Below are 18,332 nucleotides of genomic sequence, written 5' to 3'. Positions count from 1 at the left end.
CACTTACACAAATGGTCATTCTAAAGGGCTTTTTTTAGTTTTCTAAAAAGAAAGCCCGAATCACTCTGTCCTTGGCCAACTTTGTAGTATTATTTTTAAGCAATGAGTAGAGTGCAAGTTTTAATCTCTTTAGCAGCAAAAAAACTACAATATTTTTCAAAATACTTGTGAAAGTTTTCCTCTCAACCTGTCCCAAACACAGGAACTGAAATAGAAAACTTAACCACAATCATAACCCGAAAAATAAATATAGCTTTTAAACGTATATGGTAGATGGCAATATTTTTAAAACTGCGGGTAAATCGTCGTTCTTCGGAGCGCTACTTTTTTTCTGTTTTATCGTTAGAAAATGATTCTGACAATATAACTAGGGAATCATTGCACATATTAAGTAATGTCAGATTTAATCGGACTTCAGTTTGAAACTGTTGCCTGCTTTACTTGTTTCTCATAACATACCTTTCCACTCAAAAGGAGAAACCTGGCTCGAAGAAATGAAAGCTCGATGGAACAACTTGAGACAGTCCTTTCTGATTTAGACTGTAAAACTTCGTTTGAGATTACTTAATGTTCGTTCTAGGTCCTGGACCAAAAATTTCCTTTTCAGCCGAAACCAGGTTTTTTCATTTTCCAAAATGTAATATTGTATTCACCAACAGGGCCGGATGTTAAAACTTACAGGAAAAAACACGGCAATTAGACTTTTAGCATTTTCTTGCCGTTAACTAAGATAAAATATGTAAGACAGCCTTCTGATCTATCCTACTTACCATCATTTTACCATCATTGCATGAGGCATAATCTACGTGTCAGCTGATAGTCTTGGATTTAAAATACTAAATTTCAAAGGCGATGTGCCAAAAAGATCCTCCTTTGAAAAATTATTAAGGAAAACGTTGACTGGAATTCTTTGAATTCACCCTCCTATGAACAGCCTTCATTATATCCCATAATTTCTTCGCCTGTGACCACCTTCCAACTTGGAAACGGAGACTCGGCTATCAGAGAAAGAATCCATGGCAGACATTCCAGGATCTTCTGAGTGAGCTCCACTACCACAGGCTTCGTCGAGATAGAGATTGGCTGAAAATTGTAAACGAGGCTATTGCTGACAGATCATGTCGGATAAAGTTAATTCCTCTGTGAAAGTATGTAGGCCAGCTCTTTTTGTTCTTGCTTGGCAAGTTACTTATCTTCTGTAACGATTAGCTTTTTAGCTAACTTGTTAGGAAAACTTGTTTCGTCACTCAAAAATTTCGCTTGTTAAAACAGGCATAAACAATAATGATTGTTACAAATTAGTTTTGCTATCGTTAAAAACTTGACATGACATGATCCTGTGAAGATGGGTTCAAGAATATGCCCTGAATGAATATTAAATAAGAGAATTCTGTAAATAATATACGCTTGCAATGTTAAGGTTTAAAGAAAGAGTTCTATAGTCCCGTGTTCCTAAAAATGACCAACAATCAAGCGATAAAAACGTAATATACCCGTATCCCTATGTAATCATCACTGAATATAAATATAATACAGTACTACCAATCCCTATCTCAACCATTATACAAAGCCGGACCGAGATGCAAGTGCTCCGAAGAAAATTTAAACAAGTATAAACATAAGCGACATTCGATTTTTTCATTGGTAGACAAGTGAGATTTCTCTTGAACGTGAAACTTGGCTTCGCCTTTGTAACACTAAGTTTTAAAGAATCTAATTCCAAATATATATATATATATATATATATATATATATATATATATATATATATATATATATATATATATATATATATATATATATATATATATATATATATATATATATATATATATATATATATATATATATATATATATATATATATATATATATATATATATATATATATATATCGGTAATTAGTTGTGCAATGTTATTATTAGGTGTTTTTAGGAACTACAAGTAGGTTTTGAAGTCTCGAGTTGGTTTCAAAGGCATTTTGAAAAAGTTTTTATGAAAATGCGCGTTCTAAGATTATATACACTGGACCGCTGATGGCGGATTAAATTGGAGGAGCTGTTTGTACAAGCCGAGAATGCAGTAGCCAAAAATCACTGAGCTGTGATCATACTGTTATATTATTTATATACGGTGGTAATCATCGTCTTTTGATTGACAATATATCTAATACAAAAACTGATTGAGATATAAAGCAAGTTTCCAGGAATGATTAACAATAAAATTTATTACAGTGATCGCTTTACTATTGGTCTAATAGCAAATGAACTTTGTCAGTACGCTTTGCCTTGAAGCAAAGATTATGTGATTAGTGTTTATTATTGCTAAAGATTATGTGTTTATATGATTAGTGTGATTGTGTGATTGTGTGAATTAGTGCTTAAATCAGTTATATAGATATGATTCTCTTGATGTTTTGAGGCCCTTTTTTAATAATGAAAGGTATTAAAACTTGCCTATTCATGACAGTGACTAACCAACGTTTCTCCAGTTTAAAATATAAAATATTTACCATATCCAATTTTCTTTGATCCTGATCCATCCTATTCTAAGCACCATTTTAGTAGATTCTAATGAATGCCAACAATGAAGTTTTCAATCTCTTTCTGTACCTTTCATATCTCTTTAGGATTATCTGAGCATCTTGTTCGAAAATCTGATTGGGATGAAAAAGAAGAATGCTTAGAAAGAGCCCAGAGGAAAGTGGGTGAAATCCGACTAGAAAGCGAATTCGAAGTAAAGAAAAGGAAACAAGAGATAGAGAGTGAAATATTAGTGCTCAAAGCTAACTACGAAGAAAAAATATCAGAAAAAGAACACATTTATGAGGTACATGTTTAACTAAACTTTTTCTACTGGTTTTGGAATTACAAAAACTCCACATTTTTCACAGAGAGTGTTTTATTTTCTGAAAGTGCATATTGGAAATAAATATTGAGGAGCTGATCTTTTTCTCACTACACTTCTATAATGATTCTCAATCAATCATAAAATCTACAAAATTAATCCAGAAAAATATTTTCTTTTTAAAACCTCATCACACAGGATGTTTCTTTTCAAACAAGGGTTATATTCTTTATTTTCAATTTTCCTTTCTTATCACCTTTTACCATCGCTTTTTGTCATCTCGAAGGAAGATAACTTTTTGTCATCTTAATGTTATTTGACTTCTGTGGCATTAAAAATGCCACAAAAGGCTTGTAAAATCGGTTTTACTCGAAAAATGTATATAATGCATGAATAAAATTATATTCGAACAGCGTCAATGGGTAACCATGGGACAGGGAGGAAACTAGATTTTCTTGCCTATCTAGATTTTGGACAGGGAGGAAACTAGAATGTAAGATTTCTTACATCCTTTTTGCTGTTTCAATTCTGGAGCGGTCAATACAGTTTATAGAAGATTCGAATTCCTATCATCTACGGAATTCTTCTGTTGAACTCTATAGGTCGGCAGTATAGTAACTAAATTTCTAGTACATATAATATGCGGTCATTGACTGATTTAAAATTTAAATCGGTCAACTGCACTGACTGAGAATGACCGTTAAAAGACAAGTGCTACTATTATAACAGCAGGATCTCTGGTGAAAAAGTTAGGTTTTATTGAGGTCCTGCCGGCTTAAAGAAAATATTTCACATGGACCTGGTTAAGTTAACTTCTATAGATATTGTTTAGTCACCACTGCCAAATAAATCACTATTTTGTTAATAGCTCATTTATGATACTTTTCTCTTTCTTTCTTTTTTTGTTTTCGATTTGCTTTTATTTGTTTTGACTTCTTATAATAGCTATGATATGACATGGTCTTTTCATTGGCAAAAGTTTAATCTTTTAATTTCAGTCGAAGACTTTGAAAAAATGACACGATATTTGGTGTAGAAACAGGCAGAGTGCCAAATTTCACAGTGATTGAAACTCATTTATGAGGTATATGGATGATATCATTTTGTTTAATTAACGAACCGAGAAATAAATGTAAGGTTGAAAAAAAAACTATTGGCTTTTATGGCTGTTTCGAGATCTTTTTTACGCCAGAGGAACTCTTAAATAAATTCATGTTTTAAGTGTAATAAGTCCTCATCATAATTTACATGGCTGTATCATAGTTCACAACAACTAACTTTTTTCACAGACCCACTGTCGCATTTCTTTTTAATATATTGAACTCTTTAAGGGTTTAGCTGAATCATGATTTTTAGAGGGCAATAGATAAGATTACATTCAATTTCGTTTCTAAAAAACAATTGAAATAAATTCACAAGCATAACGATAGGAAAAATAACAAATTGTACATGGTTGAACTAAAAAAAGAAAATACTAACAGAAAGGCAGAAATATTTAGAGGCACGGTGTTTAAAACATTTTAGAAAATAGCTTCTATGAAAAGAAGGAAAAAGAATCCTTCAGTATTTAAAGTGATCTAAAATCCATTGTCTTGTCGTCCAGGCGTGAGACAGACAAGAACTATGAGAAAACATGCAAGTGCCTATAGGGTCAAATTTCATAATTTATTGTCACACTCTTCTCCAAGGTTTTTTTATATTTTTGGATACCGTATGTGAAAACCCTGACAGCCAATTAAAGTTGGTAACTGTGAAAAGTATTTCGACGGGGATTCAGTTAGATATATCACAGTGTTATCTAATTTTTGTTTAAGCCACGGTACATTTTTTAAAGGTTCCATTTGCATTTGCAGATACTTAATCATGAGCTAGAAGAGTTGAAAAAAGAATCAAAGTCAAAATTGGAAAAGATGACCAAAATTTTTCAGAATGAGTTGGCTAAGACAGTAGAATTATATGAAACTCGCCTAATTGTTGGATATGAGCGTGAAAACGAAGCAAAAAACAAATTAGAAGTACTCACCACCACACTTGAAAAGTGAGTAGGTTTTTTTGTCAATTTTCTTGCTCTCTACAACGACAGTTTTCAAAATCACATTTTTGCAAATATAGGACTAATATTTTTTAAATGGTGACCAAAATGTTCATTAAGCCATGAAGCGCATCTGGACTCTGTAAAGTTTTTTTTTCACCAAAACCTGAGATCTTTCAAAAAGTATTCGAAACAGACAGTTTTTGAAAAGAAATTGGAATTACGGTTTCCGTAGTTCATAAGGCCCTACTAACCGGTCTAATCCGTTTATGGCATTAAAATCCTCACAAGAGGGTAAATACTAACAATGAGTTGTATCAGAGCATTTCATTGTTGTTTGATTCAAGAGAACCTTTAGTAGCTTAATAGTGAATCAAAACTTAAAAGACAAATTTTTGGATATTTGTATTCTAGCGCCTTCACTGTACTAGTTCTGCACTCACCGGTATTTGTGCTGCAGGTTTACTACAGCTATGGCTGGTTGGCTACAACAAGAGATTTTATCTGTGGGAATAAGTGCCACCTATTTGACCCACCGTGTCACAAGCCCGTAATCCTCCTTCTTAAGATCTTGCCTTCTCGTTGGAACGATATCTCAAAAATGTCAAGCTTTCCACAGAAACTCTTTAATCTCTCTCTCCTTCTGGAGAACTCTTCACCTAGTCGAATAAATGGCAAAATGAAAACCCACACAGATATGTGAAAAACCTTACTATTTACTAAGCTGCTCACAAAAGTGTACTATTCAAAATGAACTTTTATTTCGAGTTCTTGCCACGCGCTTCTCTGGCGAGAAATGCATGGCGTAGATCTCAAGAGTTTAAGCCTATCATAAACTTCATGGAGTGAACCTGCGTCCGCGCGTTGGTCCAAATAAATAGTTTATTAAGGTCAAGTTGAACTAATTAGTGGGACTATATGAATTTACCAGGTAAAGGCCAAAGAAAGATTACATGGTATTTAAGAGTAAGCCTGGGAAGGGTGAAAGAGAGAGTCCCCAAAGTGAGAATTAATTTAACTTACAAGAAAGGACATTTAGCTGACAATTACCAGAGGCCCAAACAGTGGGTATATTTCTCGGGCTATATATCAGAGATATCAAACCTCTCTAAATTGAAATATCGCTAATTCTTTTAGATAAACAGCTGCACAAGTTTAAATGAAGTTCTGAGTGAAATAGCTTTCTGTATCTTTATTCTCGTTATTAACAGACACGACAACTTTATCTCGTGGAATGCACCTGTTCCTTAATAATCTTGAATTTTTTCTTCCTTTCGAAGATTAGATCTTGCTTTTGTTTTTGTTTTTGCTTTTGTTAATTTGATACACTATACTGAAGGAAATTCAAATAATTTTTCCTACAAATTTCAATGATTAGCAAAATAACTTCCAAAATTTTTATAAACACATAGTTAAAATTTTATCACAAGCCATCTTCCCCCGATATTTTTCATAATTGTCGTTTTTGTTTTGTTTTCTTCTAAGAAAAAAAAATCCTAAAATGTATGTTTTAGAGAATTGCTGTTCACAACGACAAATATTAGCTTGAAGGAGCAAGTGTAATAAGTAATTTTAACGCTATTTGACAGTACTTATTATTTGTTTTTTTAAGAGAAAGAAAAGCTTTTGAAACGACTTTGGAGTCAATTAAGCAAATGCATCTTGTTGAGACAAAAGCATTACAGTCAGAACATGAAGCCAAATTGAAACAGGTAATTCTTAGCTTTAGTTCTTTATCCGCTTTCTGACAACTGTTTTGCACAAGTGATAATAATTATGCGATTTTAGCATTGATTTGTTTGTGTATTAATTAAAAAAACTTTTTCCACAAAATAAGTTTGTCAAAGAAAAGTAAAGAACTTCATTAAACCAAAAATGAGCAAAAATAAATTCAATTAATCTACCAAGTATGAAATCTACCAAGTGTAAATAACCGAGTCCTTTTAATAGTGCCCTTTTTAATAATCGAAAGTGAGTGGAGAGTAATTAACCCCCCTTTCACGCCTACCATTTCCCCAAACACAAGTAGAGATGCCTCATGAGCTCCGATCAGCACACCATATATGGGCATAGAGTCATTAGTGAGAATGCTTGCGTAATCGGTCAATGACCTCTTTCTCCAGGTGTGTTTTTGGCACGCTCTTAGCGAAGGCCAATGTTGTTATTGTTTCCGAGGCAAAATGCCAAGGTCAATGTTGTGTTGAAGAGAGTCATTTGGGAGAACACGTGGTTAATGGGGTCAATGTTATTGTCGTTCGAAGCAAAGTTAATGACACGTACTTCCTGTTCGAGGCAGATGTTATGATCCGGAAATAGTATTTGTTATTGTTATTCGAGCCAGATGTTATGAGGTTCCGAGAAACAGTTAATGACACTTCCTTCCGGTTCGAGGCAGATGTTATGATCCGGAAATAGTATTTGTTATCGTTTCCGAACCAACTTTCTTTTCTGGACAGTCTAGAGTTGGCAGTCAGAGTGAAAGGATTGAAAAATGAATAAATTTGAGAAAGAGAGAATCATGTAGTATTTATAGAAAAACATTTGATTTTGAATGATGATTTTCTCGACTTATCTATTCAACTTTTAAAGTGCGATTCAAATGCTTATACTCAATTTATTGATATCTTGATCACGACACGACAGAATGATATCGTGGATATACTTTCATTGCCAATGTAGATGGCTCCCCCATCATTCGAAAGAGGTAACGTCACAGAGCTACTCCTCTCCCCTTTCCTACACTGTGAATTTATGGCGCGAAGAGGATCAGTTTCGTTTTAGCTGTGAGAGAGTTGACATCAAAAAATGTTCTATATATGCCCATTGTGCATTTACACTCTTTGCAGTTGGAATCAATGTGAGAACTGTACAATTATTGATGACTATAATGAAAAGTGTAAATTATGTAATCCTTTTAAATTACATAGGGGCTATGCAGTACAAATTAAAGGATGTAATTCATGTCTTGAGGAGGTGTGTGACTCACACCCTAGCGGGCACCTATGCTCCAATTGTCACACTGATAAAAGTGATCAGTGGGAGAATACTTACCCCGCTATGATTGGAAAGAATCCTAAACGTGATTTTAGTTTATTTCTACGAGATTGGTATCGTCGTGGATTTAAATTATTCTGGGAAGAGGAATCTGATCTACGATTCAACTGTTGGGGTAACAAGACAATCTGGTTTCTACGTCATCGCTGTGACGACACTGTCTACTATGACTATAAACCAAGCGATTTTTATTTGGCAGTCACCGAATGTGATTCACCACTTGAAAACACAGTATGTGATATTTCTTCAAATAGACAGATTGAAACTCGTGAATTTCATAATATGATTGCAAAAAGTATCATTGACTATACAAAGAGATATGACAAGAGTGAAGTTACATTGTACTGCAGAAAATGTGACCCTGACTTTGCAGTCAATCAAGATCAATATATAGTGAATCCAAATGATTTACCTACATTAGTGGTTCACGATAGTTACCTATACACCGATGAAGAAATCTAAAAGTGAAGATTTAAAAACATTGTTGTATATATACATTTATTAATAAACAAATTCACAAACATTTTTTAAGTACTTTACTCTTAGGGCACTGAAATCAATATTAAATACACTTGTAAGTATATTTTCCACTAGAAAGTCGTTCAGACGTGGATTGTCAACATAAATACGGAGAAACTGCTTGTAAGTATAGCCACGACATCGGAACACAAAATATAGAAGTGCATGGAAGCCACAGCTCTTAGTCGTTAGATCCTGCACCCTCTTTCGATTTTGAATAATAGTTTTCCCACTGCTCTCAATATAGTTGCTGATGTGTGGCGCGTAGAATGTATAGGGTAGGCCAAGAGGATCAAAAAATTCGATATTCTTCACTGTTTGAAAGATGCACAGCCAATGACCGGTCAGCACAGTCGATGGACTGCTAATAACAATAGTCAAGGTATTGTTGGCAATTTGAGTTTTTCCAAGATAGTCTGAGGGTAGACAATATGATTTGTATTGGGACATGTATGGGTCCAGATTAAATACACTGATTATTTGACTTGTGTTCATGGCGCCAAGTCTAGTAGAACACTGCCTTCGGGAGTGATTTCCCAATAGGTTTCATATTGATTTAGTGAGATTAGTGCAATACTCTCAGCCAATGGGTCGGCAAAAGTACACTCTAAACGCACAGTCCCCGTACGTACTTTACTCATATCTTGTGTGCCAGACAAGTCAAATACAATGATACCATGTGTTTTAGCATACATTTCTTCGGTTATACCATTTTCAAATAGGTGTGAGTCATGATCTAGGGTTTGCATTGTCAACTCATACAATGTTCTATAAGATTTATCAAAAGATAGATTGTAGAGTGGGATACCGTTTACTTTGCACACAAGAGATGAAAGTCCAAAGATCTCGAATTTATGTGGGCATTCAGTCCAGGATCCAATTGCGCTTGCGCTTTTTACAAATGCCAAAGCCAATTTCGATGGGATTTCACCATTGATAAAGGATGAGTCGGTGAAGGTGCGTGACCCCATTGCTATATGACGTTGATTGGTGATTGTAAGAGGAACAAGTAGTTTAATATTATTTCCATTAGCTCTCAGTTTTTCCAGGGCCAAAGCAAGAGAACTCAAAACCTGTTGTTTGCGTACATGTAGTATTGCTGAGGTGATGGAGAGACTTACATCGGGATTGGTGGCAATTTCCTTTCTAAGTATGAAATTGGATGGTGCAAGCGTCAATTTTATATCCACTTTAATATTTGACGGTAGCCATTGGGATATATTAAATATCTCATGATATATTTTTCCGACTAGATGTAATTCACTAGGTGTAGAATTTTTAAGCGCATCTGTAGTATCAGTATTTGTAACATATTCATATCCATTGGAGGCGCCTCTCAATTCCTTGTATGACTTGGGGGTCATCAGCATGAATTGGATATAGCTTGCATAGTTGGAGAGATTGTTGCTTGTGCTCACCAGCGTGCCATTGATGTAGACGCTAATTTGACGAAATAAATTATGTAGTATACAATTTTCATAGGATATTCCATCAGCTCAAACTTGCATTGTATTATCGGATTTACGCACTTTGATTTGTAAATATATAAATGTCGAAGGCATGTCCATAAAGTAGTCCTCATTGGAATAAATTTGAAAGTGGATATTATCGGAGAGGGGTTGCAGTGGATAGAATTGTTCATAGTGTCCATGCTTGACACTCACATCAACATTTTCAGCATTGAACAGATTCAATGAGGCGGTGATTGAAGGTTGAGAATCCTTATGTGACATGTAGGACATCTTAAGAGAAGAAATCTAGTTTCTATCTAACAATTTTCTTCCTGGGCCTTCCGGCAACACTACGTATAGGCTTTCTTTTTTGTGACAAAACGGATGTCTTTCGTTTCCGTCCTGAGTAGAGACTGATCAGTGATGCATTGTTTCTTGACCTTTTTAAACCTTTACCATTCTGTTTCAATTTCTCGCCAAGGGTTCGCGCACTAGACCTAAGATTTTCCGTAGCACTTTTTTTAAAATCCTTGCCAGAACCCCAATCGTATAGTGTACCGGCTGCAAAATCTGTCGCAGCCGGTACAAGATATTTTCTAGCCAGTGGTAGTGAAGAGCGAAACAGCTTAGCAAACCAGCTGCCAAGACCATAGCCAGACATTGACGAGCGGCCCTTGTAATAGTCCATTCCATTGCCCTGTTGTCTTGGGTCAAGAGTATTAACATAGCAGTCAATATCAGGACAAGTGAATACCACTTTTCTATTAGACATCTTGCTATTGAACGATGGGTCGAAAATGACATGTAATCAGAGCCAAACCCTTTGAAATTGCTATTGGATCTCCCAACTCAGTTCTTAATGTTAACTGACAGAGTTCCAAATAGGAAGTGTTTACGGGAATATACTGAAGATACTTTATATTGTAGTGACGATTATGTTCTTGATTGTTTTTTCGTTCAAGAACTCGTAGGAGGGGAAAATTTGAATTACCGACTCGAGATTTTTCCACAAATGAGGCATAGAGATATATACAAGTGTCTGTGGAGAAGACAGGCGGGTAGTCGGCAAAAATGAAATTAGTGTTTCCGGCACTTTTGCCATTGATTATATTGAGCTTAAAGCCAAGAACATCCCTTAGATTATCATTGAGAATAACCTTTTCACTGGCAATAGGTGAACTAATGTAGATCTTGCCCTCCTCCTTTGAATAGTTGAAATGAAAAACCCCCTTTTTACGAGCAGAAATTCTTTTATTAATAGAACAACATAAATCATTCATACAGGTGAGTTCCTCGTAGGGTAATTCAATATATGGGTAATCCATCCAATTGATTTTTTGAATTTGTTCTCGATCACCTGGTGGTGGTGGCCAATCATACGGTCTGATTTTTATTTCATATTTACGATCCTTTCTCAGGATGTCATAGGTATTTTTGAGAATACAATCAACAAGAGCCACTTCATACTTTCCGTCGAATTTAATGGTGGGGGAGAGTTTTGTCCAAAAATCACTTGTTTTATTCAAGTCATTGTAGAGAGGATCAGAAACATTGGACATGAAAGTCACATAGAAATCATTGGGCATTGTTAATATCTTCAGCACTGCTCCAAGAATAAAAATCCGAGTTGTATCCTAGCCAGCGAACAAGTAACTGTTTCTTGCCCCTACGAGTACGACTCTTTAATATCTTTTCAATTTGATAAATTTTACTAGTGTTTTTAACTTTTTGCAATTCATATTCATAAAAACCACCGAGAATCTCATCATCTTTGGTATCACGCAGGCGATAAGTTATGGGTATGGTGTCTAGGATTTTGGACACTTTAAAAAGTTCGGTGCTCCATAAATAATTCCCCTTTTCAAAAATATTGGTGGTTCTATTAATTCGAACAGTATCACCAACATTGAATTTCTTCTTCTTTTTTTCTCATTGTCATTGGAGTATTGCTTTAGAAAAGCATCAAATGTATTCTCACTGTAGTGAACATCCCGAGGGCTAGAGTTGGACAGAGATCGATGTGGTCGGTGGTTGTATATCTGCATGATTTTATCTAAATCGTGAATAAAAGCAGATATATTTTTCAGTGTACAATATCTTGAAATTAATAGACGAATCTTTCTTATTAATCGTTCGGCCAATGCACCCTTTATCGGACTATGACTGTGATAGAGTGTTGTATTATATTTCAAAAGAACCTTTTGCACATGAGGGTTAGCAAATTCACTGCCACGATCTGATTGAATTTTTCTATACGAATCCTGTTCAAGAATACTTTCAATGGCCCGAGCAACTTCAACACCTCTCTTTGATCGCAGTGGTATGGCATAGGCATAGCGACTAAAAACACTGAGTGCCACCATAATATATTTTGTAGGGTGCACTGTAACGCCGTCGAACTTTGTTTAGAGTTACAAGGCCAATGCTCACTATATGTAGAGGTAAAAATGCTTTTGTTTTACTGCGTTGTTTACAGCGAAGTCAGTTATTCAGTTTCAGCGTATAACACGATTAATTTTCTAGATACTCTTTCGCATTTTTCAATGTGGTGCCGGAGACAGCTCTAGAAAGCGTTTTGGGAGAACTTAAACTCCCCGCTTCACCAACATTTTCATAGACACCTTTCAAAACTTCAACCATTTTGAGCGTAGACATATTGGGTTAGATCCACACCCTTTGGGCAAACTGGCGAGTGAATCAAGTTATCGTCACTTTTGACTATCAACCACTTGTGTTTTGATATTAGTGGTGCTGCTCGTAGCGGCTGCATCTTCTTCTTCTTTAAATGGCGGTATTGGATTTTAAGTTAATTTCTATAGCATTTACTTATTGACAATAATACTTTTGGGAAAGTTTGATACACTTAGAAAGGTGTATAGATTATTGTCAAAGGATAAGAGTCCTTTAAGATTCGTCACCATATCACAAATTAAATCAACTAGATTATAACTTTTTCCCCGAATTATTATTCATTTCCCTATGCTGTCGACTTGAACTTGATTACCAGATTCCAGCATGAAATAAGATAATACTCTTTTACTCTGTTCTCGATAGGACAGTGGCAATAGGTTTCCAATTTTCAATACAATCGAATTCAATTCCTTCTCCTTTGATTGTGCAGAATCTTGAAGAGATGCTTCTTGTTTAGAGGCGATGGGTCTCTCGCGATATGGTTTATGTTTGTCCATACGTCGCAGTGCATCTTGGAGTAAAAGCAGTTTTTTATCATCGGCAATATTCTCATCATTAATGAATTTGCTCAGATTGTCTTCAAAATGTTCGATGGGCGAGAGGACAAGTTCTAATGGAGTCAATTTATAGGGTTTTGCCATTCTCTAGAGAAAACTGTTTACAATTACTACGATTATTGGCAGTAAAAGTGTGAAGAAGCTACCACCCGCCTGAAGGAGTCGTTTTCTTTTTAAATTGTTTAACATTTTTTTTCAAAACCAGGCACCGAAATTGGAAACATGTTTGGTTTTCTGTTGTCTAAAAACTTAATGCAGTTTAAAAATTCCCACATTTAAAATTAAAAAAAGTTCAGATATTAGATTAATGAAATCATTGTCGACACCATGTTTAAGTATAGCCTTCCTAGGCATGGGTTTTGAAGTGCTTAAAACGGAAAATAAATGTTTACTTTCGTGTAGTTTCTTCAGTGTCATGAAAGCGACTAATAGCCTTTTCTACTATTCACCGGAAGATATACTGTAATTTCATTGTCGAAAATGTCGGTGACTACACGTAGATCCTCGGGCGTGGTCTGATTAAGATCCAGCAAAATGTAACCATAGGGTTTGCTAGTCGCCTGTGTGTCCGCTTAAAAAATAATTTGTGGAGTGCGGGGTTATATCTTTTTATTGATTTTTATTAGTGAGATAGAATCACGAACGACTCGATATATAATATGGATAGTACAATTCAAAGCAAGGGTTCGCATACATTTGCTCTGATGAAACAGATTATGTAGAACTAGGGTTATGGAAATGTGTTCATGATGAGATCGGACAGTGAACAATTGTAGCATTTCCTGTGAGAACTGTTCAATAGATTCAGCCAAATCATCAATAATCAACCACGAGTTCGGTTCAATACTATTGAAAACATCAAGTCCTCTTATGAATTGTATTGGTATGGTTGTGGCAATAGCTCTTATTTTATCATAGGACTCTTGCCAAATACTATAGCAATAGTAGATTTTTTTCGGTTTTTCCAAAAGCATTTTATCACAATTTTGAATTATTTTAGCTAAAAGTGTTGTTTTCCCCGACATTGAGGGTCCACACAGAAACGATCTGAAGGGCGTTTTAAATTGATACATGCTGTTGACAACAGTCGGACTATGACTAACTGTAAATCATATGTGCCCAATGAATAAGTAGTAATTTTCCCGTCTATTCAAGAACAACAAAAACAATATTTCATGGCAACATTTATTACGATAAACACTTGTTCAACATGAACAATGATAACACTTTTTGTACAACACTTATTGTCTTTAAACACTTTTTGTACAACACCTTTGTTCATCTACAGCACTTTTCTGTACAACACCTTTGTCCATCTACAACACCTTTTGTACAACACTTTTCTCTACAACACTTTTCTATACAATAAAATACACTTGGAACTAGCACAGTTGAACATTAGAGTGATTGGTGGCCCCCCACCCCCCGGGAGCCGGCCTTGGGAAGGGTCCCTCACCCCCCTGGAGCCGCGATGGAAAAATAGTTGTCCTCACTGCTATGGGTTAGTGGTGGTGGTTAGTGCTTGGGTTAGATGAGGTTGAGTGGTTAGTTGGTTAGATTAGTTTATCCAGACCAACTTGATTACGATAGTCTATGCATTCAACTCGGTCTGCAACACGATAGTGACCATGAGGTAGGACACTCACACCATTCTCGAGCACATAGACCGTGTCGGATATACATGACATTGCTTTTTTTTCCACTCTCACAGTATAATTTCTATACTGTAGAGAGCGAATTCCAAGCACTTGTGCTCTTGGCACTAGGCTACTTTCTACACAGTCCTTGTATACGCTCAAGTTAAAATTGCTCTTTACAAAGTGTGCAGGCACCCCTTTACATGTCTTCTTTTCATCCCCACTATTTGTTTCCACGCAATAAACTTTGGGACCCGGGAACACCCCCCTAGATATCAAATCACTCCCCGTTTCAGATTTTAATTTTAATAGTTGGTTGGGGGCTTGACGTTTTACCAGCTCGGGGTAGAGGGATGGATTCCAGTTGGTGAAATCCATCCGCGAGCTGATGTGCACCCCATTTTGCAAATCACCCAATAAATCTTCATTTTTTACTTTTAGCAGTACAGAGTCTGTATCCCCATAATAAACTTGAACCTCCCCCCCCGTGGCCATTGCACCTTGCACACATTGTAAAAGAACGAAAACATGAGCTTTTTTGAAATTTCTAGTACTGAACTGCCTCCTGCAATATTCTTGTTCAGTACTACATTTCGCTTTTTCCTGTGTAGAAGAACCATGCCGGCCTCTATGCTCGTGAATGATGTAAAATTAGGGTCGGCAATAATTCGTGAACACTCTAGAGGGTCAGTCACGACGTCGCAGCGAGATCTGTTACGTACGCTTTTGCACATTTTGCCAAACGCTGAATTTAGAATGAGCTTGTACAATTCCTTCTCCACCTTTGAATTTGCCCTAGAACGTTTATCGACAAAAGTATCGATAAACGTTTTCAAATAAGGTTTCTGATTGAACTGCAGGACCCTATCTATTTTGGTGATTTTGAACCCATTGTTCACCATCCAGTGCAAAAGCACATGGTGAACAACGATATTCTCCTTAGGGTCCAAATCAGCAATCAGTTTCTGTTTAGAGGAGTCCAATGCATCCCCATATCCTCAACCAATGACCGATTGTAGGGGCTCAACGAGTCCCTGGTCACTGGTCAATCGATACAGGGAAAAACAAAATCTTTGACTGAGTCGTGAAGGGCCAGCGGAATGTGACCGTCAATTTCAAAGAACCATCCTTGTGGCCCGTTGTCCTCGACGGTGTTAATGTCGGGGAACTCACAAGGATTCTCAAGCCATTGATAGTTCCCACACGGCAAAGAGTAGTGGGACATTGCCGAGGGGTACAATGAGTTCATGTCCAAGAACACTGCATTTGACTTTACACCGGTGCTTTGTCCGCTCGGATCGGTTGATAAGACCCGGTCCCCGTGAAAAACATACCCTCCCCGCATTGAACGCTCTACAAAAAGGTGTTGATCTACATCCGTGATTAGGCCTATTTCCTCCCTGCTAATTTTTAAAATTAAATCCATTACTAAATGTGGTGTAGAAAAATAATATCCTATATCTAGTCCAAACTCTGAATAGATCTGGTCTGTATTCTTACAGACTATATCCAACAGAGTTTGAACGTCACTGGCCAAGTATAGTCTGCAATAATCCCACCCATTTATACAATCCCCCTTAGCCCACACCTTCTTGGCAAACTCGTACTCCTCGACCGTGCATTCACTGTTAGTCAGTGAATTGTGAAAAGCTTCAATTGGAGGTAGTTTTTCCTCGCTTAAGCGAGCGCCAGAACAGTAATAGTCATATGCATATACACCTTTGGTGGTTAATAAGTCATACATTTCACTGTCTGGAAAGTGCTGTTTAAGCAAGGGAAAGCTATCAAAATTGTCGCTTTTCTGCAGCAGAATGAGTGGACTAAGGGAGTGGGTGAAAAAACAAAAATACCATAACCACCAACATATATTTCAGGATGTACTCCCATTAGCCACAGCCAGCAATTTCAGTTTGAGAAGAAATAACGTCTCAGCCGAGTTGGGGCTAATGTTGTAGGTAAATGAACTATTTACCCATGGACACTCTCCTCAACCTCCCTCCCTGTGCATAAGTGCCAGTGCCTGTAAAATACATTTTAAGTCAGAGTTGGAATTATGAATAAAAAAAGTGCTAAAAAACTGTTGGCTCACATTTAAGTAACACGATTGATGCGCTACCCCTCTAAAATTACTACCCCCAGAGGAGCTTTCCTGCCACAAATGGTCATGGTCTCTGACGTTGCCCCTCCCCCCTCTTTTCCCCTTATTCCTCTTAACCCCCTCTACGAACTCCCTCATACAAACCCAACAGCTTTTTTGATTTTTAATCTCGTGACGATCCTCTGCAGACAACACCATTGGATAATGTGTATTTCTCAAACGAGAAATAGCACCATTAGCCGTGCCAATCAGTTTAGTCAATGCCCTGACCATGCACTCATCTCCCTCATCCAATGTTTCCACTATTTCTAACAACCGCATGGTATTAGAATTGTCTCTTTGCGCGTGGGCATAGGAGACTGCAATGGTCTGGTGTTCTTTTATACGGTTTGGATATTGTTGGTCATTCACCTCCACCAGCTTAGATTCACAATCCAAAGATAATTTGGTACATTGGAGAAGAGTATTCTGATAATTTTTAAAACGTAGAATGGCCCTATCCCCTGAAACTGTTTCCACTGTCTGATATCCATGTCGTATACAATGTCTCATATGATTTTGCAACTTTAATTCAGTCCAAAATCTAGACAGGCATGCTGGACAGTAGAAACGGGTCCCACTCTTCTTACCCTCCCCACGACCGCGCCTCATGTCAGTGATAGGGTTGGAATGACCGATTGTGTTCGGTTGACTAGGTGGCGTGTAAAGCAACCAAACCCAGTGTTTAACCAAATCAGCTGAGGGACCCCGTACGGGGAAGACCACCCCCTTTTTTTTTGAACGAGCCCCATCTTTAAATTCTGCTTTGTATTGTACCACAGCAACGCCAATATTTAAATGAGCATTGGCCCTTTCAAAAATGTCAATGGATCGAAGCGTTACTGGATATTTCCCCTCGAAACAAGAAAAAGCTACAACTGGGAAATTGGCCCCATCCTTCCCATGCACAGCCCAGTGATCTAAATTCTTCTTAGTAGCGTCCCGAGCTAGAGGCTCAAATGCTGAGATGAGGAAAGCATATTTGAAACACATTTGATCTGTTTCAAAACGGATCTTCTGGACATCTTGACAACCTTCTAGATCTAGATTATAATTTAAGACTACTGCCCTCTCCCCACCCCCTCTTAAAATAAAATCTTTCTTAAATTTACAAATATTTACACTTAAATTTTCAATGACTAAAACTACAGACCCACTCCCAATTTCGTTATAGTTCTCGAGATGCGCAATAATTTGTCCTACCCACTCGCTAAAAACACCCTCAAAATTTTCTAAATTTGGATAAATTACACGCATCTCGGAATGTATAAAATGATAGTAAACCTCACTTTTCCCCTCATTCAAATAAAAAACCTTTAAAACAATTGAGACCTTAATTGAATCCCTACCCCCCCACAATTGAATTTGTTTCTCCAGAAGTGCACGAATTTTATCTACATATGCATG

The 18,332-nt window shown here is 36.7% G+C and overlaps 1 protein-coding gene and 1 long non-coding RNA gene across 2 annotated transcripts in view; one reads left to right on the top strand and one right to left on the bottom strand.

Moving 5' to 3' along the window:
* Positions 1-2,516: 2,516 nt before the first annotated feature.
* LOC148944406 (uncharacterized) overlaps positions 2,517-18,332 on the bottom strand; it is a 45,531-nt gene continuing 29,715 nt past the window's right edge. Inside the window, exons 2-3 of the long non-coding RNA XR_016142868.1 lie at positions 5,323-5,538; positions 2,517-2,656 (exon numbers count right to left, since the gene is read on the bottom strand). This is a non-coding gene — a long non-coding RNA (uncharacterized LOC148944406). The remainder of the gene's footprint in view (positions 2,657-5,322; positions 5,539-18,332) is intronic.
* The window catches only part of LOC148944405 (uncharacterized), a 143,656-nt gene continuing 130,076 nt past the window's right edge, over positions 4,753-18,332 (top strand). The window contains exons 1-2 of the mRNA XM_089100433.1: positions 4,753-4,885; positions 6,492-6,591. Coding sequence (XP_088956559.1) covers positions 4,758-4,885; positions 6,492-6,591 — 228 coding nt within the window. The 5' untranslated portion in view covers positions 4,753-4,757. The remainder of the gene's footprint in view (positions 4,886-6,491; positions 6,592-18,332) is intronic.

Source organism: Artemia sp. Qi Xiang Cuo, chromosome 14 (genome assembly GCF_049724085.1).
Source record: "Artemia sp. Qi Xiang Cuo chromosome 14, ASM4972408v1, whole genome shotgun sequence".
NCBI lineage: Eukaryota > Metazoa > Arthropoda > Branchiopoda > Anostraca > Artemiidae > Artemia > Artemia sp. Qi Xiang Cuo.
This window is presented reverse-complemented; position numbering and strand designations above follow the sequence as displayed.